Source organism: Carassius auratus, chromosome 11 (assembly GCF_003368295.1).
Source record: "Carassius auratus strain Wakin chromosome 11, ASM336829v1, whole genome shotgun sequence".
Classification (NCBI taxonomy): Eukaryota; Metazoa; Chordata; class Actinopteri; order Cypriniformes; family Cyprinidae; genus Carassius; species Carassius auratus.
In genome coordinates, this window is record NC_039253.1 from 16733444 (window position 1) to 16761249 (window position 27806).

At 37.0% G+C, this 27806-nt stretch overlaps 1 protein-coding gene across 4 annotated transcripts in view; it reads left to right on the top strand.

The window, feature by feature from the left end:
• Positions 1 to 27376, top strand: part of LOC113111225 (transcription factor EB-like) — a 34520-nt gene extending 7144 nt beyond the window's left edge. For 2 of the 4 annotated variants that reach the window (XM_026275809.1, XM_026275810.1), the window contains exons 2-10: positions 6005 to 6097; positions 13249 to 13544; positions 17083 to 17352; positions 18106 to 18198; positions 21132 to 21249; positions 21809 to 21865; positions 22381 to 22456; positions 22588 to 22735; positions 23898 to 27376. In XM_026275809.1, the coding sequence (XP_026131594.1) occupies positions 13314 to 13544; positions 17083 to 17352; positions 18106 to 18198; positions 21132 to 21249; positions 21809 to 21865; positions 22381 to 22456; positions 22588 to 22735; positions 23898 to 24449 (1545 nt within the window). In that variant the 5' untranslated portion in view covers positions 6005 to 6097; positions 13249 to 13313 and the 3' untranslated portion in view covers positions 24450 to 27376. Of the gene's footprint in view, positions 1 to 4983; positions 5131 to 6004; positions 6098 to 13248; positions 13545 to 17082; positions 17353 to 18105; positions 18199 to 21131; positions 21250 to 21808; positions 21866 to 22380; positions 22457 to 22587; positions 22736 to 23897 lie in introns of those variants that run through there. The other 2 variants (XM_026275808.1, XM_026275807.1) reach the window with 2 other exon arrangements.
• Positions 27377 to 27806: the final 430 nt, after the last annotated feature.

The following is a 27806-nucleotide window of genomic DNA, read 5'->3' on the forward strand; positions in this document are numbered from 1 at the left end:
AGATAATTACTTTTACTTTCACTTGAGTAAATATTTCTGTAAGTATTTTTACTTTTACTTGAGTATAGTTTTTGGGTACTCTACCCACCTCTGCTCATAAAAATAAAATGCTCTGTATTTTCCATTAATTTCCTATGCAAACTTCATAAAAAAAATTTTTTAAGACAGCTTGGCCTTTACTGATAATGCATTGTTAAGGTCATATAGCAAGTTACAAAAAGTCACCATTTCAATAAAATAAAATAAAAAATAAGGGGGAAAAAATAATTCTGGTCTAAAATGACAGAAGACCACCAGAGGGTTAAGGAATGGGGGTGATATTTTTTCTCTCTCTCTGTAGTCTCTGTAGCAACCTCTGCATTATTACATAACCACTCTTTAACAGGCAGACCTGGGATATGTAACTTTGGGATTCCCCTCATACATCTTAATGTCATTGCAAAATGCATGGGCAAGTTTTTAGTTCTCTCAGTGTGAGAAAAGCTAATGGAAAATAATAGAAATGCCTCACCAGCTGGTTTAGACATAGTCAGGTTCTAGAAATATCCTCTTTTCCATAGGCTATTGTCAGGAACACAACAGTTTCTTGGTCATAAGCATGGCCTCCTACACATTGCAATAGGCCACAGCTGTTTGGACCAATGAAATGCAGTCTTGTCTCTGGCGCTCCTTCTATGGCCCAAAATACTACTGTAAATACATTGTTGTCTGTATTTGGTTTATTAAATTGCTTGAATGTGTGCGCACAAAGCTGATTTTGTCTCGCATGTTGAATGTCAACCAGCAGTTTAATCCACTTTGCATCTGTGTAACCCTTTCTGTCCGTGTTTATCATTTCAAAAGCCCCCCAGTGAGGTCTTTTTGGAGGAAAGGTCACTGGTGGTTTGAGTACTTTTCAGAGGTCACAGCGCCTGAATGGAAATGCATGGTGCCCAGGCTTTTATTACCCATACTGCACCTTCCAAACAAAGCTATAGAAGAAAAAAAACTGAGCTATGAATTGATCGCAAAACTCTAATGTTATATACAGGGGAGAATAAATGAGATGGGCTTTTGAAAATAAACTGTTTGTTTTGCTTTATTATTAAAGCTTCAGCTGAGCTGTGATAGGCAGCTTCACATTATTTTGTTGAAACAATCTGTAAAATACTATAAATGCCCACAGCCGTTTTGTTCTCGTTTTAATTTTGGTAACTTTGTGGCCACGTTGAACCAATCTGTTTTGCATGTAATTTCATTCTTTGCCCTGAACTGATGTTTAACCTTTAGAAACTAATGCGAACATAAAAGTACAAAGCAGTTCTTTGTTTGGTATGTTCAGCAGTGCTTAAGAATATGTTTTTCCTGGAAATTACCCACATATAACCGACAGACTGGAATTATTTGTCATAACTATGGTATATAAAAAGTGGTTCTCAACTCCTGTCATGGGCAGCAGCAAAAATGCAAATAAAAATACTTCACATTTACCTATTTCCTTTTTTTCAACACCTCTGTTGTTTATGCATTTACAATTTTTTCAGGTTTCCTATTTAACCTAAGCTATGATAATCTGTCTGCATATTACTGATATTACTATTTAAAAGTTTGGGTCTGCAAAATTTTTGAAGGTCTCTTCTATTTATTTGAGCAACAACAGTAAAATAACTTACTTTTTTACTTTAATTTTCAGCAACCATTACTACAGTCTTCAGTTTCAAATGGTCCTTCAGAAATCAAGAAATCATTTGGGTGGTGGTCAACAAACCTTTTATTTAGTGCTGTCAAACAATTAAACACATGTATATATGTGATGTATATATTTAAAGAACAACATTTATTATAAATAAAAACCTTTTGTAAGAATATAAATGTCTTGACTGTCACTTTTGATCAATTTATTCATCCTTACAAAATATAGTAATATGGTATAGTATTGTTCATAGTAATTTTACATTTAATCATTAAGCAGATGCTGTTATCCGAAGCAACTTACAAATGAGGAGAGCAATAAAAGCAATTAGGCCAAGGAGAGAGCAACAGTATACAAGTGCTGTGACAAGTCTCAGTTAGTTTAGCACAGGACACAAAGCAAGGTTTAAAAAAAATCAAATAAATAAGGCAGTTTAGAATATAATATGATTGGTAAGTGCTAGTATTTTTTTTAATGCGGAAAGACTCCGCTGTTCAAATTGAGAAAGCCAGGTCATTCCACCAGCAGCATTTTGCACCTAAAATTTATTTTAAATTTGGATCCTAGAAAACTGCTCAAGAATCACTGTTATACTGGAAATCAAGCTATTCATAACAATTTCAGACTTTAACTGTAAGTATTTATACATCGGTATAAAATTTGATCCTGTAAAGGTCACAGAACCCCATAATGCAGAAATCATTGCTTTTTTTATGCACACATGATCTAAAGCAGAGGTGGGAATTATTCAGGCATAATGCAATACTCATTTCTTGTAACTAACATTTCACTTCCTCTTAACTTACCCTTCCATCAGTCTCTGTTATGTCTGATGATTGTAATTCATTATTTGGAGTTAGCAAATTGATGGCCTACTGCATTGTTTCCCAATCTTTTTATCTGCTGTGGCACAGTTTTGATATGTAAAGAATCCCGAGGCACACCACTAAGCATAAAAATAAATAAATAAATAAAAAATAAAAAAGTTTTTTTCTTCCCCAATAATTAAACATTTCGTCATCAAAGTTGGTATTTTCGCGTGAAATATAATCACACTCTTGCGCTTAATTTCTGAAAATCATATTAAAATGGAGTTAACAAAGTTTTTGATGACCGAATGACCGTGATCAAACACTGACCACTAAACAGCATTTCTTAAGTAAAGGAAACTTTACTGTTTTATTCAAACATCAGGGTCTGGTTGCATAAACTGTTTAGGCTGGTCATAAAAAGTTAGTCACATAATATTTTTCTTCAAACCTAGTTATAACTTTTTTTATTGAGTTATAAAAAGGTAGATTTGTTCTTATTTGTATTGGAAAAGTAAGCCTGGCAACTGCTAGTTGGTCAAACTATTTTTTAAAGGAACACTCCACTTAAAAAAAAAAAAAGTAGGCTCATTTTCCATCTCCCCTAGAGTTAAACGTTTGAGTTTAACTGTTTTCAAATCCATTCAGCGGATCTCCGTGTCTGGCGTTAGCACATTTAACTTAGCTTAGCTTAGCATAGCTCATTAAATCTGATTATACCATTAGCATCTTGCTAGAAAATTACCAAAGAGTTTCTATATTTTTCCAATTAAAAAATTGACTTCTGTAGTTACATCGTGTACTAAGGCCGACGGGAAATTAAAAGTTGCGATTTTCTAGGCCGATATGGCTAGGAACTATACTCTCATTCATTCCTGCGTAATAATCAAGGAACTTCGCAAAACTTGAAAATAGTCCCGAGCTAGTTCGTGTAGTTGCAGCAATAGCAGAGTTGCTGGGGACTATTTTCAGGCACTGCATAATATCACTCCGCCTACTGCACCCATGGTACCGCAGCAAAGTTTCTGAGACTATTTTCAAAAAAAGTGGAGTGCTCCTTTAAGAGACAGTATTAACATGGTGGCTAAGTTTATGCAACAGGCCCCAGTTCTTTATTTACCCTTGCATTGCGAAGAAGTAGACTTCTGTCTTCAAACTGTGTGGCACTGAACTTCATTATGAATGGAAGAGTGGTGGAGTTATGAGGTTTGACTGACAATTTGAGAATCAAATAGTGTTACGAGGTTTAGTCACTAGCTCTTTTGAAAGCTTTTCATTGGTTTAATATTTGTAAAACCCACAAACAGACATAATGATTACCAATAGCACTGATTTAAAATAATAATAACTAATTATAACAGAAATAAGGAAGTTTTTTATCATTTTCCATGGCACACCTGACAACCTCTCATGGCACACTAGTGTTCCACGGCACAGTGGTGGAAACGCTGGCCTACTGAATGCATATTTAACTATTTCTTGAGGGCAAATAATGTTGCCATTCCCTAAAACGTATCTGCCCTTTACCCAGTGCACTTGGAACATTTTACAGAATATAAACATAATATTTAATATCTATTTTTATGATCACTAGGGGGAGACGATGTCACAGCTGTTATTCTGAAAGCACCAGTTTCATGTAACATTTTCTAAGGACTTTGGCTTGATCTTACATTTTAGGAAAGCTCTCAGTGTATCATGTTTCCTGCTTTCCAGCAATGCACCTTCTATTACACCCCCTAAATAACAAAAACAAAGCATTTGCAGCACACACTTTAATCCAAAACTGCATTCAAGGTCTGAATATTTGCCAGAATATATTATGTACCCACTCTCATTTTGCATAAATATTACTCTTTTGATTGTATTTTTTTGCCAAATGAATGCAGCCTTAGTGAGCAAACTTTTGAATGCTTGACCACCATCATTATAATCATCGTCATCACGTGAATATGTCAGAGCACCATGTCCCATAGCAAATCAAGGGACACAGGTTTAATTCCCAGGTTAAAAAAGTACCCTGAAAGCAAGTCTCTGCATATAAACCTAGACATTCATGTGCATCTTCATGCTTCAACTTTCGGGGGCATTCAATAAAAATTTAAAGTAATCCAAAAGTATCAATACATGGCGTGTAAAGCATGTTTACACATGTCCACATGAGTGTTTTGCTGACCCAGCCTAACCAATGATTCACCACACTCCTCCAGACTCATTACATTCAGTGGCAGTCAGATGAGACAGAAGATGACTCGAGGAAAGAGATGAGGGACAATGAAGTCCTCTTGTTCCTCTCTCACAGAAGCTCACAGGGTTTGGGTCATTTAGGGGAACTGAAGGGGTAATACAGACAGAAGAGGAGAAGTTGTGGACACTGTACTGTAAGACTTTATCATGACTAAGGACTTCCCTATGACTGCTGATTGGTCTCCCTCTCTTTTTCTCTGTGGCTATTGGTCACGAGTGGCGGTGCTGTCATCCAGCAAAGCCTCTAGTATAAGACCAGTGCTTCTACATGAAGGCTCAGTATTCTGTTAGGACACCACTGGGGTTTGGAATTATAATGGGATTGTGTTTGTGATGAACAAGACGAGATAATCATTGACCGGCCTTCTTTGTTTTCACTGCCTGTCTACAACTGCATGAAAGGTACGGAGAGTGAATCGTAACCGAGATTTATATATAATTTGATTTCAATGAAAGATAACGAGATTGAATATTCACTTTGTTGGATGCACATATTCAGTGGTTGGGGAATGTGTTTTATTGAAAGTCTCACACTTAGCTGGGATCTACTTGGCTTGTCATTGCAGGCCCGTGTTAAGCATGTTTGGTTAACATGGTTGTGTAGCTATTTAAAAGAGATTATAAGTCGATTTGGACTAGCTTTTATTATGATGCTCTATTATTGTGGGAGAAATCAGTGGCAGACATTCATAAACCAACCTGGATGGAATAAGTGGACTTTTTTGGCATTTTCTGTGCTGATTTTAGAGTAAAAATATGCAGCTTGGGTTTAAATCTAGTAAAATGTTATATATTTTATTTTATTAAGAGAGAAAAAAATATTGGCAGTTAAATATTAGCAGTATTAGCTAAAATATACGCTTCATTTATTGATGAACAAAACGTGCATGTATTTCCTGTAATGTAGGTGTTTGCTCGAAGTTCACTGGATACATTGGATAGAATGATTGTGTTTGGATATTATTAATATTAGCAATAGCATGGATAGTCATCTCAATGTGAAGGAAATCTTTACTCAGTTGTTGGGTCTGTAAATATGAATGCACTATACAAGTCTAATTCTCACAGTTTAAGCCAGATATCAGATGTACACATAAATAGATATATCCATGATGCACCTGTTGCCTTGTTACTTTGACCGCTAGAAACAGCGCAGCCACAGCTATCTGCAACATTGTCATTACTCCAGTTCATCCAGCCACAACCAAAAACCTCTTCATGTTACTCACCAGGCAAAGGATGGCTACTAATACAAATCTCTGCGTCTCTTTTCCAGTTTTTCAGCCCACTCATGAGCAGGCACCCAGTCATGTAGAGAGCAGCGCGTGGAGGACACCCAGATCACTTTCAGCACTTTCTACACAAAGAGGTAATTGTGAGATATTTCTCACAGAGAGAAATGAATAAAAGCACAGAAAGCCATGGAGAATTCACTATTCAGTGTGTGCCTGAATGCAGCTGGGCCTGTCTGTTAAGAAAATCCATTGGGTCATTTATACATTTTTCCCGTAAGCGTCGTCAAAATTGGAAGTTGCATTAGTTCGTTATGAGGTTGTGATTTCCTGTTGAACGAGTGAGTAATCAGTTACAAGGGTTGAGTAAATAAGTGCCCTCTCAGTATAAAATGGTTTATTTAAAGAAAATATGCATAAAAACCATATCTGACACTGTTTTTATATCATACTGGGTATGGCATAGGACTTAAAACTATTCATGGTTCTTCCAAATCCATAAAAATCTTTGCACGTGGCTCTTACTGCGTGCCACAGCATTTGTGATATATTCTTTTTACAAACTTCTCAATAGCAGCATTGTCCAATAATAATAAACAAATATATTTTCCTTTGCTTCAGAGCCAAGAGGTCAGACAGTAATTGGCATGGCAAAGAGAGCAGAAATGAAGTAGTTTTGTGTTGTTTATGCTTGTTTTGAACATTCTGAAACAAGTCACCCACAGGTCATTGTAGTCACTAGATAAAAGAGATAAATAATCAAGTTAGACTATATAGTCAAGTTACATCAGTAAAAACAGTAAAAACCGGTTCTAATAAGAAAACAACTAAAATGTTTATGCCAGTTGTGTCAGGATTAAGTTTAAAGGAAGGTCATGAATGTCTCCTGCTCATGTGAAAGCTGGAAAACCTAAAAAGTGGTTGTTCTCTTTTGATAATTAATGAATTGCCATTTTCTACATTCTTCTTGTCAGTCCATGGTTAAATGAAACCGCATATATCACTTTTGGAATGAGGACAGCAGAATCAATGACTGTAAAAGCAGAAGTTCGAGTGATGTTTATTTACTTGATTGCGAGAGTTTGAGAGTGAGGTAATCGCTGTTTTGATGAGAGCCTAAGAAGCATGACCACACTGCACATGACTCAAGCATCATTTGGGGACTTTTTTTTTTTCTTGAAATCATGGGACCCCAGATGATATTCAGTGATTTAATTGAAGTCCTCTACAGCGTTTAAAAGATTTCTCAGTCATCTTTGTAATTTATCGTACGGTATTTATAAACAAAGCGATGCACAATATACCGGTACAATATCATTTATCATGAGTCATATTTAAAGGGGAAATTCTGAAAATTCTGTCATGAGATTACTCACCCTCATGTTTTTCCAAACCCGTAAGACCTTCGTTCATCTTTTGGAAATCAAGATAAGATATTTTTTATGAAATCTGAGAGCTCTCATACCCTTCATAGACAGCAAGGATACTACCATGATCAAGGCACAAAACTGTAACAAGGACATCGGTAAAATAGTCCATGTGACATCACAAAGTTTGCCGTCTTCCGCCATTTTGGAGATTACCCCAGAACATCATCAATGTAATCAGTGTTGTTTACGTTTCATTAGAAAGTGCATGCATGCTGAACGTAAACAACGCTGGTTATGTGGATTATGTTTTGGGGTAATCTCCAAAATGGTAGAAGAAGGTACCTTGGGGAGAAGTATTGTTGAATAAATTATGTTATTATGTTTTCTTTGCACACAAAAAGTATTATCACTGCTTTGTTATCTTATGGTTGAACCCCTGATGTCACATAGACACTTTTACCAATGCTTGCTATGTTTCTGTGCCTTGATCGTGGAAGTATCCTTGCTGTCTATGGAGAGTCAGAGGGCTCTTAGATTCATCAAGAATATCTTAATTTGTGTACTGAAGATGAACAGAGGTAATTACAGGATTTTCATTTTTGGGTGAACTATCCCTTTAAGGGTTTGGAATTACATGAGGGTGAGTAATTAATGACAAAATATTCATTTTTGGGTGAAGTATCCCTTTAATAAGTTTTTTTTTCTTTCAATAATAGTAATGGTTAAATTTTCTCATTTAAAAACACTGTTAAATGTAAATCTCAATATGAATATGAATATTTCATGCTATACATTATAATCATATAAATGTTTATTTCCACCAGGGTATAAAAAAATATATAAAAGTAATTTTGCATTTTTAATCTCACAATTGTGACCTTTCTTGCAATTCTGAGAACTTTTAGTTTATATCTTGCCATTAAGCTAAAAAATAAACTTCAAAGTAAATCATAAGTTCATTTGCCATTTTTCATTTAGCCATTTTACTATTTTATGTTTAATTGATTTCGACAATAGAATAGACTTTTAATATCTGCCATTTGCCATTATCAGCTGCAGTTGAATTCCTTGTAATGTTTGTCACCTGGTTTGTACCAAATCAAAACCCAAATAAGAACAGCTTTTCCTAGAACTGACACGCTTGCTTATCTTGAAGCAAAAGAGGAAGGAAAAGGGTGCTGTGAAGACACTGCCAGAAGGTTCATCCTCCTACTTGAGAACTGTCCTTCCCATGCCCATCCCACCGACTGTTATCCCAGCGACTGTGTGAATCCTTAGAACATGCCAGATAAAATGGCCAGTTCACTGCAGCATGGAAAGTTCACTGTGTGCTGCAGAGGCATAAAATTTACACACCGGCAGTCATGTTCCCCCGAGGGAACAGGGTGTCTCTGCAAACAGGAACAGAAAGTGTGGGGGTTATTTTTGGTTCCGCTTGCCTCACTGCCTAGCTAGACAGGGTGGGTGGTAAATCAAGGGTGGGCAGCATAATATGGTTCTTTGCCAGACCCCTGCCTACCCGTCCAGTTTTCAAACCTTCACCGAAACCCAAGAGCTATGTTCATATTTGCATATGAGCAGTTACTCACTAAATTAGTGAATGAGCTCATGTCTGATATACCTCTGAATGAGGCAAACTAATCAATTGTTTCCTCTTTTAGCTTCTTTGGCTAATGCTAGTTTTATTATAGGAAGTGGTTTTAGTTTTTGTAAAATTTAATAACTCTGGTCTGAATACACTTTTGAATGCCCTTTAATGCATAAAGATGCTTTTTGGTCTGTCTACAGCCTAGTACCAGTTAATTGGCAAATTTGTATTAGTAGTCAGATTTGCATGTTTCCTGGAATAGTTGTGTTTAGGATATTTGTTGGAGTATTGGCCTGGTGGTTAGTGCATGTGCTTTAGCACATTGCACAATGGTGCTCGTGCAGGCATTGTGAGTTTGAGTACTTGTAATTTCCTGATTCTGTAGCCACTCTGTTGTTTCCTTTATCCTTTATCACAATCTTTTTGAATTAAGGAAGAATAATGCATGTACTTTTCAACTATGCAAATAAATCTTTGCAGTCGCAGCTTCAAAATGGCTGGAATAAAATGTGAAAATCTCAGAAAACAACAATGGACTATTTCTGTCTGCTTGGCATACATGTTAAATTTTCCGGAAAACACATTTATTTCATTTATAGTAATTTCTTATTTACAAAAATGTAATACAATTAATTAGGTTTTTAATTTGCAATATTACGTGGAAATTCTGTCATATTTCTGTCATATAATTTAAATAAATTTTAATTTACTAAGTAGATGATGTAATATAGTACAAACCTTTACATTTATTTTTACATAGTTTTACATATAAGACACACAAATATAGTGATATATTGAATGCTTTGTAAGCATGCAGGTGTGTTTGTATGTGTGTATAAGCTTTGTGGCCCATTTTTTCTTCATCCTTTGATGTAGATATGCCATGAATTCAATGGCTACTGTGACAATAGGGCACTTTGATTGCTGGCTTGGTTTGGATGCATCTCCATCGGGGCAGTGTATGCCTGGCATTCGCCGATGGGCGGTGTGGGAGAGCAACGTCACAGGAGGAGATGGCATATGCACAGAGCAGCATCAGTATATGCCGAGTAAATACGTCACTATGTACAGGGCTGAGCCTCAAATCCTCTGTTGATACTATAGTGATACAAGAATGCCTAACTGTGACTGTTCAGTGTACTTCTGAGAAACAGCCACGCTATCAGCTTGTTTCTTCACTGGAAGAGCTGAGAAATGTTTACCAGTTATTTGACCAGTTACTCATTAGTGGTGTTTGCTAAAGCTATTGCTCATATTTAAAACCAAAGTGACAAAAAATTGCTATTCCTCTCTCAGTTAAGTAGAGATGACTATATGTAAGCCATTGATGGTCTGATTCCAATATTCTGGTACCATATCAGTTACTGGCTGATATAAGAGATAATGGTATTAGAGATAAGTTATTGGTTTTGGTCAGTATTTAATATTTTACATTTATATTAATATAATAACACCGTTAAATGTACTCTTTAGCAGGATCTCAAAATAAATCTTTTTCCTACTTTTAATATTTGACTATTATAGATCATAATAAAAATAATCATCACATGTTCTGTACTATTAGAGAGCAAATGTGTAAATACTGTGGCTCGGTGGATATCAAGTCAAAGCATTGCTCGGTTTGTTTGAGAATCCCAATCAGGGATGTGTTTCCCAAAAGCATTGTCAGCTAACTATGGTTGCAAAGTTTCATTGAACTCTATTGTTTACTACGGAACTTGCAACCATAGTTGCTTTTGGGAAACTTACCCAAGCTTGACATAACAACACTGACTCAACCAATGGTGAGTTTGGGGGCAGGACTAGCTGTCTAACCTATTTTTTTTTTTCTTTTTAAGTCAGACTTGCATGAGTACATTATTTTCCACACTCTTAAGGTGTGGTCACATTAGTGAAATTTTAATAAAATTCTTCAGTAAAAAAAAAATATCCATTGTCAATAAATGCAGTGAATATGTGTGACTAACTTGAACCTGTTGTGGGAAAAGAAAATTCCTTATTCTAAGGAAATTCACCAAACAACAGTAAATGTGACCACCAAACCTTTACACAAGTCATGCCTATAAATGGGAATATTTAAGTGCATCTGTACATAGCTGAGTTAAAGCTGCTTTGTACCTGATCAAAAATCAGCGTAAAGATGCAATGCTGGATAAAAGCCAGAGTAGGCATAAAATATGCCTGCTTTGACCCACCCCAGCACCTATCAAAACACACAATTGTGATAAATCCAAAGGTCTGGCATGAAATACTAGATGGCGCAGTTCGATACGTTCAAATCAAATCATAATGACATCATTATTCACATGGCACAGATGATTGGTTATTTTCATATCAGCAGCCAATGAGCTTGCTGCTTAACATTCAAATACTCGGCTAGTGCTCACTGTAGCAGTTGCTGTGCGTTTCAGAAACCCTCCCCCTTCCCCAGCTCCACCTGTATAGGTCTACTACAGGCTGATTTCATTCATGTTATAATGGGGGTTATTTAATATATGTTTTATGTGCAGCAGCAGTTTTTTCTTACATGCTCACAGCAGCATGTCTGTGTATGTTTTGCGAGTAGCAGGTCTCAGTTCTTTCTCTGTTCCAACAAGATCAAACACATCAACATTGTCATGTATATTAATATGCTGTACTCTCCAAGTTGTCATAACAGAACTGTGTCAATACATTTATGCCACCTCTGAGCAGCAATCAAGAGCTTCTGTGCTTTCTTTGCAGTGAAAATTTGGCATTAGAGTGTTTTTAGAAAAATAATAAATGGCTCTGGTGCTACATCCATATCTTATCTTGCCTATTTAAGTTTGAAATCAAATACCAGCAGGTTATCCGTTTGCGAGACAGTCTGTCCCAAAGCTCCACTCTCCTGGAAATTAGTCAATCTCTGGCAACTGCTCTGGTGACAAAGCCTGAAAGTGTTCACTGACCAGTGTGAACCACAAAGCTTGTAGTGTGCGTGCCCCCTCCACCACTGAAATGTACACTGTGGGCTAAATACTGCTTCAGTGACATCTCAATAGGAGCTGCTTTGCTTATTGTACCTCTAGTACAATAAGCTTTTCTCCATAGGCAGCCCAGTCCCTTTCCACAGTATAGTTTGTAATGTGGTTCTACGGAGATCCACCAGACAGGCCTCAGATGGCTTTGTCTTACATAGCGTGCATACTCAGCACCAATATTTTCAATAAGTACGCTTAAATTCAAGTTCCTTTTTGTATCTTAACAGCAATGTCTGAAATAACAGCAAAGTCATGCTTGTTTGCATATTGGCCTTCTGTAGCACCCCAAAAAGAGGAACTCCTTCACTTAGGGACTCCCCAGGACCGCAGAAGAAATAGGGTGTGGGCCTTTCTGTTTTGTGGGGTGAGGAGGTTTTGGAGGCATTTCCAAATTGAAAAGGCTACTCACATGAGCTTCAATAAAAAAGAAAAACATCACCCGACCCTCACATGACTTCCCCATCACACTCATCGTTATTTCTGAGAATGTAGTTATTTAGAGCCATCAGTCTTCTTGTAGAATGGAGCCCAGATCTAATGAAAAATGCCATAGGTTGTTGATAATCTTATGAGAAATTTGAGGACATCCAAATGACATTTTAAATGAATCATATGGTGGTTAAATATCACATTTGAATATAATATTACATGCCTAAATGGCTAACCCTAGCCACAGTCTATAAATACATTTATTAATTATATTTTTTGTCATATAACAAAAAAATTTGGGTGGTGCAACTGGTGCAGTCGCACCAGGCCCGTGTTTTGAGGGGGCCCGGCGGCGAACAGACAGGGCGTCAGCTAAGGACAGCCCTGCTGGTGTTGCTAAACAAACTTAAAACTTTTGAAAGAAAGAAAACTCTTAAAAAGGCTGTATTTTTGTCTTTACAAAAAGCACAGTAAAAACATAAATATTGTGAAATGTTAACATTTTTAAATAGTTTTTTTAATATTATAATATATTTTACTAAGAAGTTTTTGAAATAAGTTTTTTTATGCTCATCAAGTCTGCATGTATTTGATAAAAATACAGTAAAATATCAGTAAACAGTAAAAAAGGTTGTAATAATAAAATACAGTAAAAATACATTTTCTGTATTTTTATCTATATTAAAATGTAATTTATTCCTTTTTTGAAAGCAGAATTTTCGGAAATTCCAATATGCTGATTTGGTGCTCAAAACATTTCTTATTGCTATCAGTGTTGAAAAACCTTTGCTGGATAATATGATTTTTTTTCAGGATTCTTTGGTGAATAGTGCAAAACCCCACATTTGTTAGAAATCCATTTACTTCATATTCACTTGGTCTAACCTTTTCCTTTGCAGACACCCCACCACTCTTCGGCCTGGACTGCACGGTAACAGCAGCCCGCCCCCCGCGTCCCCCAGCCATGTCGTCACGCATTGGCTTGCGCATGCAGCTCATGCGGGACCAAGCACAGCAGGAGGAGCAGCGGGAGCGGCAGCAGCGGGAGCGGGAGCTGCAGCGGCGGCAGCAGCAGCAGGCAGCATCCATGCATTACATGCAGCATCACATGCCAGGCCCACCAGCACCCTCGCCTGCCATCAGTGCACCAACACAGTTCCAGTCGCACATGCAGGTGCCTGTTGAAGTGTTAAAGGTATGCATATCCATCAGTTTATGTGAATGTATGTCACATTTACATATATGCATTTAGCAGATACTTTTATCTAAAACAAGTTAGAAAAAAAGGGAAGAAAACAAATCATCAAAGAGCCAGCAACAATGCCAGGTCATGTGACCAGTATTAGTCATCCATCGAAACCTGTCATGAGTGCAAGAGATTTTCTATTTTTGTGGAAATACTTTGCTAAGACTGATCATTAGTGGGATGTGCCCTCTCCCTAATATCTTGCCAAAGTCCCTCTAATCATCACGTGGTTCTCTGTTCCAGGGGAATGAATGAGCTTCCCCATGAGACTCTAATCTTACCTTCCATTGGGTAGACTAGCGGTCTGGCCACCCTAGTGGTCCCAACAGGATGAATGGGTTTTAAGGAGTGAACGAAGACCAAATTAGGCAAGATTAGGTCCTCCAGTAATCTCCTCTCGTGTTGCGGTGAAAGAGTAGTGGGCAAAGTCCAGAAGTCAGCGGGTCGTGCAGGACTGACTACAGCTTTAGTGTGCTGGATTACACTAAAACTAAGATCAAAAACAAAGCAAGGAATATTTGTAGAAGAATGCGGTGGAACAGCAGCCAGGTAAGAGGAAAAAGACAGAAAAGAGGGGCTGGTGTTACATAACTTATTTAGAGATAACACACAGGAAGACATTCTTACAGGTGACATACTTCTGTATGATTCTGTCATAGTTGTTCTAGATTGTTATCAGTTAGTTTAAAGAAAGCAATTTTGTGCTCAGCGTGCACATGTGGATTTTTTTTTAGTTTGGGTTTGTGTGATGTTATGAAACTTTGTGTTGCACCTACATACATTTTTTTTTCAGATTTATTTCAAAGCTGATTTCAAAGCCTCACAAAAAGCCCCGCAGTTTTTTAGAACGGTAAAGCTTCTTGTGCTCCTTTGAATAGACAGAAAAAGTCTCTGTTCTCAATCAAGTTACTTGCTCAACAACTTTATTTGTATAACAGAAACATTGTTAAGGTTTGTTCAACTTCCTCCAAGACATTTATCTCTGGACAAATTAACTGAGTCATTCAAACTTCAGATTTAAGAAGTGTTGACATTAGTGAAAGAGACTGACAATCATTTTGACTGGCATTTTGTAGCGATATTTAGAACTTTCAACTTAATTTGATCAGTTCATATACAATGGTAAAAGTAATACTAATATAATTAATAATAATATATAGAATGCATGTTGTTATTGTTATACTTTAAGATCATTTAGTATCAGAAATTAAGCCAGTAAGATGTCATTAAAACAAGTCTCACCAAGGATGCATTTATTAGAAAAAATATGTCTGAAATATTAATACAATTTAAATATAACTGTTTTCTATTTAAACCTGTTTTAAAATGTAATTTATTCTTGTGATGGTACAACCGAATCCTTCAGAAATCATTCTAATATTTTTATTTGGTGCTCAAGCAACTTTTTTGGTCAAACAGTTAAGCTTCTTATTGTGGTTGGTACATTTTTTCAGGATTCTTTGTTTAGAAATTTTAGAAAGTTCAAAATAACATTTATTTAAAATCGAAATCTTGAGTAGCATAAATGTCTTGTAACTGATCAATTCACTGCATCCTTGCTGAAAAAAAAGTATTAATGTTACTAACACCAAATTCATTAATGGTAGTGATTAATTTTATTCATAATAATGCATGTATAGATGCACTGTTATGTCCCTTGAGTGTAAATGTCCATAAATTGTTCCACTAGCATGTTGTTGCTGCCCTCCCATACAGCCAACCATGTGTCACCTCAGGATTGAGCAACAGCGGCTCCTGTTTCACACAGTTCCGTATCATTAAACTCGACATTTACCCCCACCATTCCTAGATTGAATAAAAGTATGTAATGAAGGGCTCCATGTGAGATGAACTTCTAACCACAACTAACCTTCTGTAATTTCACCTCTGAGAGTTTAGAGCAACTGGCCCTGTTTGAAATGCCTTTACATAGCGTTCATAGAGGGGTTTAACACCAGGGAAAAGTCCTCCCAGGCAGTGTCCCCACTTTACAGCTTGTGTGTGTGAATTGGAGTCCTGTATCCTTCACTTAAACTGCCCATAAAAGTTTTACATGCTCCAACATATGTGTAAATCTTAAAGTGAGAGTGTTTGAACTGGGAGTGAATAATTTGGGAGCTGAAGTGTAAAGGCTTTCATCCACTAATCCTGAGTCTTGGCTTCATTCAGGAATGTGGTATTATGGCTAATATTTTTGCGTCGGCATACAGACACAGTTTTGTTGATATGCATGCTTGCTAGAATGTGAACACAGTCCTACACATGTGCACATGGCAATATGTTTGTTTTTATTAACTCTTAAATCCATTTTCCTTTCATCAGTGCACATCTGTTGCACATTTTGTCAAATGACAGTTTTGTGTCCTGAATCACTCGGTTAAAGTCAGTCTGGCTTTGAAGTGAAAGAATGAGGGCAGTCCGGTCAGACATAACTCGTAAACATTCTGAACCTCCATCTACAGGTGCCTGTATGATTCAGTGAACTTCTGGAGGCTCTTTCTGGCACCTGTGTGCCCCATACATGCCTAGATTTAAACCTCACAATTACATAACAATCTATAACGGTGGCTTTGAAACATAGCTGGCTGAGCCTGGAGGCTTTGGCTTGATTTTATTTGTAATGTGTAATGGTGACATTAAAAACATTGTTCTTTCCACTGGAAGAGTAAATCATGAGACATGAGGTGCCAGGTGGTGCACACATTTTTTTTTTTAACTTCTGTGTTTAATATATAATGTGTGGGTTTAGAAAACGCAAGTCATTGCATTCTTACAGTTTTTATATCAGTCACAATATATTTTCACTACCATTCAGAAGTTTGGAGTCAGTATAATATTTTCATTTTTTATGAAAAAATAAAATCTTATGCTCACCCAGGGCTGCGTTTGTTTGATCAAAAAACAAAAGTAAAACAACAATATAATTACAATTTTATAAGAAGTTTATTTAACATATATTTAAATGTAATTTATTCCTGTTGTTTTTTGATCAAACAAATGCAGCCCTGGGTGAGCATAAGATCACATTTTTTCATTAAAAAAAATGAAAATATTATAATGACTCTAAACTTCCGAATGGTAGTGAAAATATATTTTGACTGATATAAAAGCTTTAAGAATGCAATGACTTGCATTTTGTCATCAGGGTCACATGATCCTTTAGTAATCATTCTAATATGCTGATTTGGTGCTCAAGAAACGTTTCTTCTTATAATCAATGTTCAAAACGGTTGTGTTGCTGAAAATTATGGGAAACGTTATATTTTCATTCAGAATTCCTTGACAAATGGAAATTTGAAAAGAACGATATTTATTTGAAATAGAAATCGTTGTAACATTATAAATGTCTTTACTGTCACTTTTGATCATTTTAATGTGTGCTTGCTGAATAAAAGTATAAATAAACAAATCATACTGACCCCAAACTTTTGGATAGAAGTGTATTATATTATGTGATGTTTATGTGATGTTTATGTGATATTTACAGGTGGACTCCAGTCTTGAGAACCCCACAGACTACCACATTATACATACTAAGCGGCAGCAGCTCAAGGACTACCTGTCTACCACATGCACCTCCAAGCAGGCTGTACATGCGGCCACAAGCTTGGTACAGCCCTCTCCTCCCAGCATGCCCCATGGTCAGACAGGATCCGTCCCACCATCCATGTCCTCCCAGCTCATAAACTCTGCTGGGAACAGTGCACCCAACAGTCCCATGGCCATGCTCAACATCGGTTCCAGCCATGAGAATGAGGTAGTTCAGCGTTTCTTTAGTTTCACACGGTTGTGGTTGTAATCATGTCTTGGCATGTTTGATATGAACACTTTTCCCATAACATGTCCTTACATTCATCATGATTCAGCAAAATTACACACTAACTAACATTAAAAAAGTGACATCACAATCAACCACCCCTTTAATTTACATTAAGTATATATTTAGCAGTTTTATAATTAGCACCATGGTTCCTCTTTGAGTTCACAGAAATCTAACGTTTAGTAAATGACAAAGTCTTGCTCATCTCTCATACAACGTGCCATTTATGATTTTTTGGTGGGTGTTATTTGCTCAAGTGCACACAAAGGTCAAGGTGTTAACTAACTTAACTTCATTGTCATTGGAGTTTAAGTGGCCAATTATGGCTGTGGAGGTATAATTTAAGATTAAAGAGTGACAGGGAACCCTAGGCAGGACGGCCCTTTGGAACAGAGCAGACTTTGGTCCTTCCTTCGTTCCTCTGCTCCCAATGGCACCAAATCCTATGGGATCCTAAGCGAATGTGTGCTTGTGGCATACTAACGACATTTTGAGCTAAACTACACAAGGATAATGTCTGTAGGGCTGTTAAGAGGAATACATCTTTCATTGGTAATTTTTCCTTTGGATATTGTCTTATTTTGAAGAATTTAGAGAGAAAGTCTTTAGTGATCAAATGAAAAGTGTACTTTGTAGAATGCAAATATACAAGGTGTCTAAAATTCTCCTTATGGGTTTGTTTTTGACAAGATGGATGAGGTTTTTGATGACATCTTAAGCCTGCAGTCCAGTTATGATGACATCCAGGCTTATATTGACCCCATGGTCCAGATGCCAAACACAGTAAGTAACTGCTTCACTCAGTTCAGACCTTTTAGCCATTGACATTACCGCCTGTGAGTAATACAGCTCGCTGAATCCCAGGAGGTAAGTAGAAAATTGAGTGAATAATTCCTGTTTATGATGTACAGACTGCGTCTCATTGCCGTTGAATAGGTCTATTTTTGAAACCCCAGCAACCTTGTACATTAACAATGGAGGAATTATACTGGATCCATTTGTTGTGCTGCTTTTTATCAGAGTTATAGGGATGAAAAGCATCTTTGTCTGATTACCAAAAGTCATGTCTAATTATAGCAAAGCACCGTCTCAGAAAAATGATGCAACTGTTTTTCTCTCATGCAACCTCAAAGCGACTTCTTTTCTGTTTAGACTCATGGAGAACTTTGCCAGCTGAATTTTCTGTGCTCGATTTATTGGATAACCGATATTAGGACCATGCCAGCTTCCTTCAGCATGCCTTGGGGGAAATGTTTTAAGTATTTAAAGTGCTTAATTGACTTAAAATTGTGGCCTGATTCACTCAAGGAAAGACATTGCGTTGGGAATCAGGAAAGTGGGAGCACTGTGCTTTGTATTTAAAGTAACTGCCCGACATTAACAATTAAGTCGTTCTCAGTTAGAGTTCAACTTGTTTACAAGGCATTTCGTGAAGGTGGGGAAGCAGGGGGGAGGTTTGGGAGAGAGAGAGAGAGAGAGGGCTGGGGAGGGGAGGCTGAAAGTCCAGATAGGGGAAAGTTCAGTGTTTAGTTGTTAAGAGAAAGTAGAAGAGAGAAGATCCTGGTGCAGCTCAGGTTAGTCTCCCCGGGGAGGTCGAGGGTGAACGACAAGAGTGTGCAGCTATGAGAGATTCAGAGGCCAATATGAAAGACACAAATAAAAGTTATGCCATCGTAGAGGTTATCGATGGAGAGAAGATTCAGCTGGTAAGGCCCATCACTCTCCTTCTTTCAGGCTGATATTGGGTAGGAAGTTGCGTGGGAGGGGGTTGTTTAGTCTTGCATTCTGTGCATTGCATTCCTGGAAACTAGAGTGACTAGAAAAAAAGAGCACATGCCTTGGGGACTTTAAGGACACCTGTAACCTTGCCACACACATTTAGCCGTAGGCTTGTAGCATGCTTTGCTCATATATCGTTAAACGACTTGTTGTTTATGGCGGTTGTTAATGCGGACCTGCAGGAGAGCAACTGAGTGCAACTGTTTCAACTGTTAAAGCCATGGTTCACTCATAAATGAAAATTCTGTCATCATTTACTCACCCAAATGGCATTACAAGCCTATCCACACAATGGAAGCCAGTGGTGTTCAAAATTGTTTTGAAACCCACTGATTTTCATTATATAGAAAAAAGTATGTCTGTTGTCTTCAAATTATGTGTTCCAAAAGAGGAAGACAAGTAATTGATGATAAAATTGTCATTTATTAGACAGCATAGGTCCTTGTTGTTGTTATAGTTCCATTATATTGCCTTTTAAATAGTATTGATTTTACAGTATGGAGTAAGTGCATCTGATTGATTTTCCGATTGATCAGTGTTGTTGCGGATCTGTTTTCCATTGTAATGATTGATCTTTGGTTCCAGACTCTCTGATTTGGTCTCCTGCATATAGAAATCATTATGCATGAGTAAATGCTGCTGTTGTTTTGCCACAAGCATATTTACCTGAATTAGTCCTGTATGTTGCCATTTTCCCTACCAACTCCACTGTATGCAGAGATTTTCATTGACAAATGGCCTTATTAAGCGAATCCACAGAACAATTAAATCCCTAATCCTTGTGGGTAATGGTGACAAATTATCTCAGGTTTGGTGTATATACGGGACATTGGCCACTTTGCTCAATATTTAATGTTCAAACAAAATTTTTTTTTTTCAGAGGGACATTAGGGATTTTAAAGGTCAAAATTCCTAAATCCCTAAAATCCCTTTTAAAGAGACATGGGGGTTCAGACTCCTAATGAGGCTGCAAAGGCCGCCTCTGACCCTGTTGACCATGTCACTCCTTTGATCACTGTTTCTTTGATCAGTGATTAAAGGCTCTAGAGATGAAATTCCTAAAACCAATAGGGCGTCAGACACTTTGCATTGTGCATACACATATTTTGAATCATCGCCATTGTTTGTCAGGAAGCGGTGTTCACAAGTTCACACCCTCTCTTACACACTTTCCCCTTCGTTTATCACATTGGAATTGCTTAAAGAGCCATTTCTGTTTTCTCAATGTGTCAGCATGGCCTGCTTCACTGAAGTATTGAAAAACACAAGGTGTAAGGTGATGACAGACATGCATTTGACCAGAAGTAGCGGCTTCACTTTGCATAACGGGCTTCCTTCTTAGACTTTTTACTGTTGATTTGTGTTTGTTTGGATTCGTGCTTCACAGTAGCCTCTGTGATAAGGTATCTTCGCAGTCATGGCTCATTAGGAGCTAAGAGACAGCTTGCTTACAATTATACTAAGACACTAAGATGGAATAAAAGATACAACTGGTATAAAACCATAAAGACTTAGATAAGAAAGAACATAGTCAATCATTTCTCTCACCCAGAAGCAATAGCGGAGTGTGATATTTTTTGTGTCCAATCTCTGGTATCTCCAGTGTTTATGGCTTTGCTTTAGAGATAAGATGAGTGTTTATTGGGTATATAGTGATTGTGATGATTTACCAGAGTTACGCTGAATACAGCTTCATAAAAATACCATTTGCAAGACAAACTAGTTGTATCTTGTCCAGCAATGAATGCATTTTGCAGTAAGGACATGCAGCATAGTCTTCAAATACAGGGTAATATGTTGGTCAGAATAGTTGAAAACCCACTGTGCTCATGATGTTGTTGTGTAATGTCAAGAAAATGAGGTCTTTGTATCTTTAAATGCTGTTGTTGTCTTCCAATTCACCAAGACTCACATATATCTCTTGTTGTGCACTATAGCTTCCACTGTCCAGCAGCCATTTGGATGTGTACATGGGGCCAGGTATGTCTGGATCAACTATCGCCATGACCAGCAACTCCTGCCCTGCCAACCTGGCCATCAAGAGAGAACTGTCAGGTAGAACAATCTCTAGATTCATACAAACGGGAGGACTGCTGCATATACAAACAATATTAAATGATAAATATCTTATCTTTATCAATGGTATATAACATGAAAAACACATTTATAGTACCTAAATGTACTCTATATGTTTACTTGCTACTGTATACCCATTAACAGTGTTTGTACTGAGTGATGTGACTAACATGAATTATGGGAAGCAAACCTGATATTAATTAGAAAGTTAGATGTTACTTCAAGATTTCAGTGTTGTTTTTATGGTTCATATCTTTATCATTTTTGTAATAATTACAATGTGTTGACACATTAACCTAATAAAAACAACAGAAACTTGAGCAGAGGCTACTGTAAACAACATTGCTTTACAATTGTAAGACATGAGAGAAACATTATTAGATAACCCTGCTGGATAAAATTTAAACAAAGTTTCACCGTTCCAAGGAAACGTCCCTGATTGCCACTATTACAAATGATCAGAAATTTAGCATTTTTCATGTATTGCAGAACTTGTTGATCATATTTGTTGACAGTCCTGCCTTTTGTTTTTGGCAAGATGCTGAAGCTCGTGCAGTGGCTAAAGAGAGGCAGAAGAAAGACAACCATAACCAGAGTGAGTATGCGCTCCCCCCATTTCTTTCAGTTTATAACCGTCCACAGTTTAAAGTACACTTGCTCTGCTAGTGCCCTGCCATTGACACCCCGTCACCTCCACCTCCGGGCAAATTCAGCTGACGGCGCACTACACTTTGGTCTATCGTTAACTAGGACAGATCCTGCTGCCGTGGCATTAAAATGTAATTGCCTGTGACATTTCACAAGCATTGGAGTTGTACGATAAGACAGTAATTCTGCAAAGCTTTGCTAAGCTTGGCCTGTTCCCAAATACTTTGGGTTAAAATGGTATATAGCGCCATATCTTGAGCATCATAAACCATTTACATGCAGAGGCAGTACCGGCTACCTTATTTGCCATCATTATTTAAAGATTGAGTCCGAAAACAAATAAAAAACATAATGGTCAAGGTCAGACAAAATGGAAGCAATCATGCTGCAGAATTGAAAGTCTCCTAATACTGCTAATCATTAGTATAACCATACTAACAACCTCTTTTTTTTATTCCTTAGTTGAAAGGAGAAGAAGGTTTAACATCAATGATCGAATTAAGGAGCTGGGCACCATGATCCCCAAAACCAATGACCTGTAAGTTTTTGATAATTTGAACAAATACATGTTTTAATTAAATTCTAACCAGATGTGAATTTTGCAAGACAGTTCTGTTTGGAGAAAATTAATCGATTAACACTTTACCGTCTGGAATATCTTGTGTTCAGGGATGTGCGCTGGAATAAAGGCACTATTCTAAGGGCTTCCGTGGAGTATATTAAACGCATGCAGAAGGACATCCAGAGAACCAGAGAGGTGGAGAACAACTTCAGGAGAATGGAGATGGCCAACAAACAGCTGTGGCTCCGCATTCAGGTGAACATTCATTCAGCATTTACGTGACACCCATTATCACACAATAAAACCTAAGGCTTAGAGCATCCGCTAAGAATAATAGTCTGTTGCAGCATGGAAAACATTTGACCTAGCAACAAGATGATAATTTAACATGTCTTTAGTGTAAGGCTTTTCTCCTTTTTCTTCCTAGCTCTTTCTATTTTGTTTTCATGTTTATGCAAGTTTTGGATCAGTTTTCTCCCTATAAAATTTATGTTTTTTCAACAAGAATGCATCAAAAGTGACAGTAAAGACATTTGTAATGTTACAAAAGATTTCTGCTTACTGTGAGCATGTAAGAAATACTGCTACTGCACATATAACATATATGAAATAACCCCCATATAGCATACATAAATCACCTTGTAGCAGATCTATACAGGTGGAGCTGGGGGGGTGAAGGGTTTCTGAAGCATGCTGCAAACTGCTACTGCAAGCACTAGTCATATATTCGAGTGTTGAGCGGCGAGTTCATTGGCTACCGATAATGGAGAGAACCAATCAGCTGTGCCATGTGATGATGTCAATTGGTCAGATTGAGATAAACCTATCGGACTGTGCCATCTAGAGTTTCATGCCAGAACGCTATATTTCTTTTAAACTTCCTTTTCATCACAAAATACTTAAAATTAAATCAGTCATTTCAAACAAACTTAGGCATCATAACATTATAAAAAGTTTAAAAGTTAAATGTATGTTACAGTGTCATGAAGTTATTGATTTGAAAAATTACATTAAAATTAGCTAGCACGTAATCTAAATGTAAAAAATAGGGAAAATGGCCATGGAAAAGCAAATAGAAAATATAGAATAGTTAACTAAAACTACAACCATACACATTTTTGTTACTTTAAATATTAACAGAAATAAAATAAAATACTTATTTTAGCTAGATGCCAAGGCAGCAGTTCGCATATTTATTTAGTTTAACCTGATATACTTAAATAATGAAAACTAAAACTGAAATAAAAATAATAGAAAATTTAAATGGAAAATACTAAATAAAAACTGATTCAAACTATTAAGAATATTATAGTAATATCTCAGTTATACTAAAATACATACAAATGAGAACTGATATTTTGAGGTATAGTAAACTGATCATTTTATTTTATTTCATTTTATTGTGTTCATTGTTCAGGAGCTTGAGAGGCAGGCCCAGATGCATGGCCTCCCCAGCAACTCTCCATCTGGTCTGAACAACACTGAGCTTCTAAACCACTTCATCAAGCAGGAGAACAGCCCTGATGAGAACCACCTGTCACACCAGCCTCATCTCCCTCCTCACTACCCCCAGCATCAGCAGCACCAGGGTCAGCCGCAGCCCCGGCCCCACACTCAGCTCCACCAGCACCAACACCAACACCTTCACCCCCAGCTCCCGCTGCAATACCCGGCCGTGGGCAGCTCCCAGCACTTTGACTATGCCCAGTCGCTGGACTTGTGTGATGGCGGCATCCCAGGATATCAAGATGGCATGGGGGGCATTGGGGATCTCAGCTCGTTGGGCGGAGGTGTCGCACCCATGGGAAAGAAGAGCGATCTGGGCTTCTTGCTGATGGAAGAGGTCCTATCGCCGCTAGGGGGAGACCCACTGCTGTCCGCCATGTCCCCCGAAGCTTCAGTGGACAGCAGCCGCCGTAGCAGCTTTAGCATTGAGGACTCAGACATACCGTTACCTGGACAGCCTTAGGTGTCGCTGCACGACGTGCACATGATGCGACATGTACACATGCACACACACACACAGAAGTTGCATTTAGTCTGGCACACTGTAAACGGGGAAATATATGATATTGATGCCCCCTCTCACACTGAAATGAGAGTTTAGCTACTTTTTATCTTTTAAATCTGACATGCGAAACAAGAAACATGGTTTTAGTGAAATCATGCAACACTTTAGTTCTACAACTGTCACAGAATTAAAAAATATGCATATGTTGGTGAATGCAATTTTTAGTAATTAAACATATGCATATGTTGGTAAATGCAATATAGACTAACTGAACAAGCAGAGCTGGGATGCTTGAATTCTATCACCGAGAATTGCCCCATATTGAATGTTTTGTATAAATAAATTAGACACACAGATTGCCATAAAGCCATAGTTCACACAAAAAAGACATTTTGTCATTTTTCTCAGCTTCATACTCTTATAAACCTATATGAATTTATTTCTTCTGTTGAAAACAAAAGAAGATATTTTGAAGAATCATGGTTACCAAACCTTCCATAGTATGAAAAAAAAGAAAGAAAAAAACACTGTGGAAGTCAATGGCTACCAGCAACTGTTTGGTACCCAGCATCCTTCAAAATATCTTCTTTCATTTATAACAACATGAGGACGAGTGTTTGATTTTGGGTGAACTATCCCTTTAAAGGTTGTGAACATCTACATCCGTACGCTCTCACATTCTTTATCTGCAGAATAATATTTTTTTCTGCTTTAACATGTCAGCCATTTCCCACATGTGAGACTGTCCTCTAAATTTTTGGAGGATTATTTTTTTCACTTGAAATATAGGCTACCGCCACATCACACTGCTTGCTGTATCAGAGCAATATGCAAAGGCAGCTTATCCTTAGATAGTTTATCAAAAAATCAAGAAGGAAATGGTTCCCATAGCCATGGAAAACCTGGAAATATCAATATATTGTTTTCTTTATTTAGATTAATAAATTAATACAATCTTAATTAAAAGTCATGTGACTTTTAGTCAGTTGTGATTTTCTTTTTTCTTTTCTTTTTTTTCTTATGTATCAGCCAAAAAGATTCACAAAACAGTCTGAATGATTAATCTGCAAATCAGTCTGAATTGTAATGATTTTTAAAAGTTCTCATCCATTAATCACACTGAGGTCCTGGAAACCTGGTCTCTCTGAAAGTGCCCTGTGATATACATGAAAAATATTACAAGAAAAAAAACATGTTTTTTCATTGGTCGGTTTAGGCCATACTCAGGTATGACTCTTCACCAAAATGGAGAGACTTGGAAAGAAACGTATCAAAAGGAATCTAACATATCACCCTAGCATTAACTTTACCCATGCTTTTTTATGTGGCTGCTGATGTCATTGTTAAAGAGAAAACTGATGCCAGGCTCCTGTTGGTATAACAGGCCAGACCAGGTGCCAGTGTGACAGTATGTTCAGTGTACAGTGGAGCAGAATGAAGTATGAATTAACCATAAATTAGTCCTGTTGCCATACACACTGCTACTAAGATGCCTTAAAGCCAAGGCCAGATTCTTCTAGAAGCACAGGCTCAAATGCCCAAGCTGGCACTTGGTCAAATAAAGCTGACAGCTGTGAGCCCCATTTGCCAAAGTGAAGTTCATACAGCTCAAGGTGCCTTTCAGGAAGCCTGAAATCTGTTGAGCTGTACAGTGAAGGTGGTTGAATATGTAGAAAATATATGTGTATTATTATAGGCTTTCTTTTTTCTCTCTTCCCAAAGCACTGGAAAAAAATATTATAAAGATTTTATGAAGTGAGAATAATTTCAAATGTTTTATGCCACTAAGCCACTTAAATGTACTTTATCTGCTCTTTTTTTTTTTATTAAATTTTTTTCTAAAAACTATTTTTACTAAATCACTGCCGAGCCATTGAAATATAAAAATATTTTTGCCATTATATTATAAGTGCAGAGCCATATTTTTCTTTTCTTTTCTTTTTTTCTTTTTTTGTACAAAATCGTTAAAACACATTAGGCTTTATGAGATTAAAAGAACATATGTAATGTTGTTTTTGTATTGATTTTATTCCTTTTTTTTTAAGAAAAAGACATTTGAGGAAAAGTGATACTGTTGAGTGATGATTCATTGTTCATTCAATTTTAATTAAAATGTTGAGAATGTGAATTTTATTGTACAGTTAAATCAAGGTGGCTTGTAAACTGCCTGTGTTGAACATGAGCTTTAATAGAAGCAATGCGCTGTCCTCAGAAGCGATATGATGCACCTCCAGTGTCTTATTGCCTAACCACCTCTCCCGGTTTTACTGCTTTGTTGTTTTAAAGGCACGATTCATAGGTGTTGAAATGGCAGAGTTTAAACCTCATGAATTAGCTTTGAAAATAAAGATGCCGCATGTGTATTTTATGCATTATTATTATTATTACAGGTATATAACAAACTGCCTGGATCATGCCAAGTTAAAACCAGCCAACAACTCTTGATGAGACTTGGTTACTCTATGCAAATCTTTGACTTGGTTAGCTAGAATAGGCATAGTGTAGAAAATTAAGCAAGGGCATTTTGCATAGCATAGCATGAAGCATTAATTTTGCTTGTGTGACTTTTCTTGTTTTTAGCAATGCACCAGGAATGAGAAGGTTTGCCATTTAAAAATGAAGATAAATATTTTGATGTAAAGAGTATGCTTTGGTTAAATATATTGATGATTAAAAAGAAAAAGAGGGGAAAAAATACAAAACTTTGGCATTTCATTTTACAGCATGCTGAAAGAAAATACAAGCTGAATGTGTTTTACCAAAACCCCCTGAAGGCCTTGAGAATGTTTTAGTACTGTGGATGTGTCATGTTTATGTGCTCTTTCATTAATCTCTGGGAGAAAAAAAAAAATGACACCGCACATTAAATGTATTTTAGTTGATGGTATATGGCTTGTGTGTTTTGTGCACTTATAATGGGCTTTCATGGTCAGGATGTGAGCGATTCTCTACGGTGCCATGAGAGGGAGCTCTACACCAGCATACTGAATTAAAACAGGTAAATGACTAACTATGTTAGGAATGGAATACTATTTTGTTAATGCTGACTGAATTTGGAACAGTATAGACTGTATACTGCATACTAATAAAAATAGTAAGTTAAATATAGCTCATTATGATAAAAAAAAATAATCTAACAGTATCATTAGATTGCATTTTGATACATTGTCAAATGATCTTATCACATTGCATGTTTAATTCATTTATTCAATAGTAATTTTATTTCAAGTATTATGATTTTTTTATATACAGATTGTTGCCAAATTAGCTTTTGGCAGTTTAATCAAATGGGTCAAGAAAGAGAAACAGAGATGT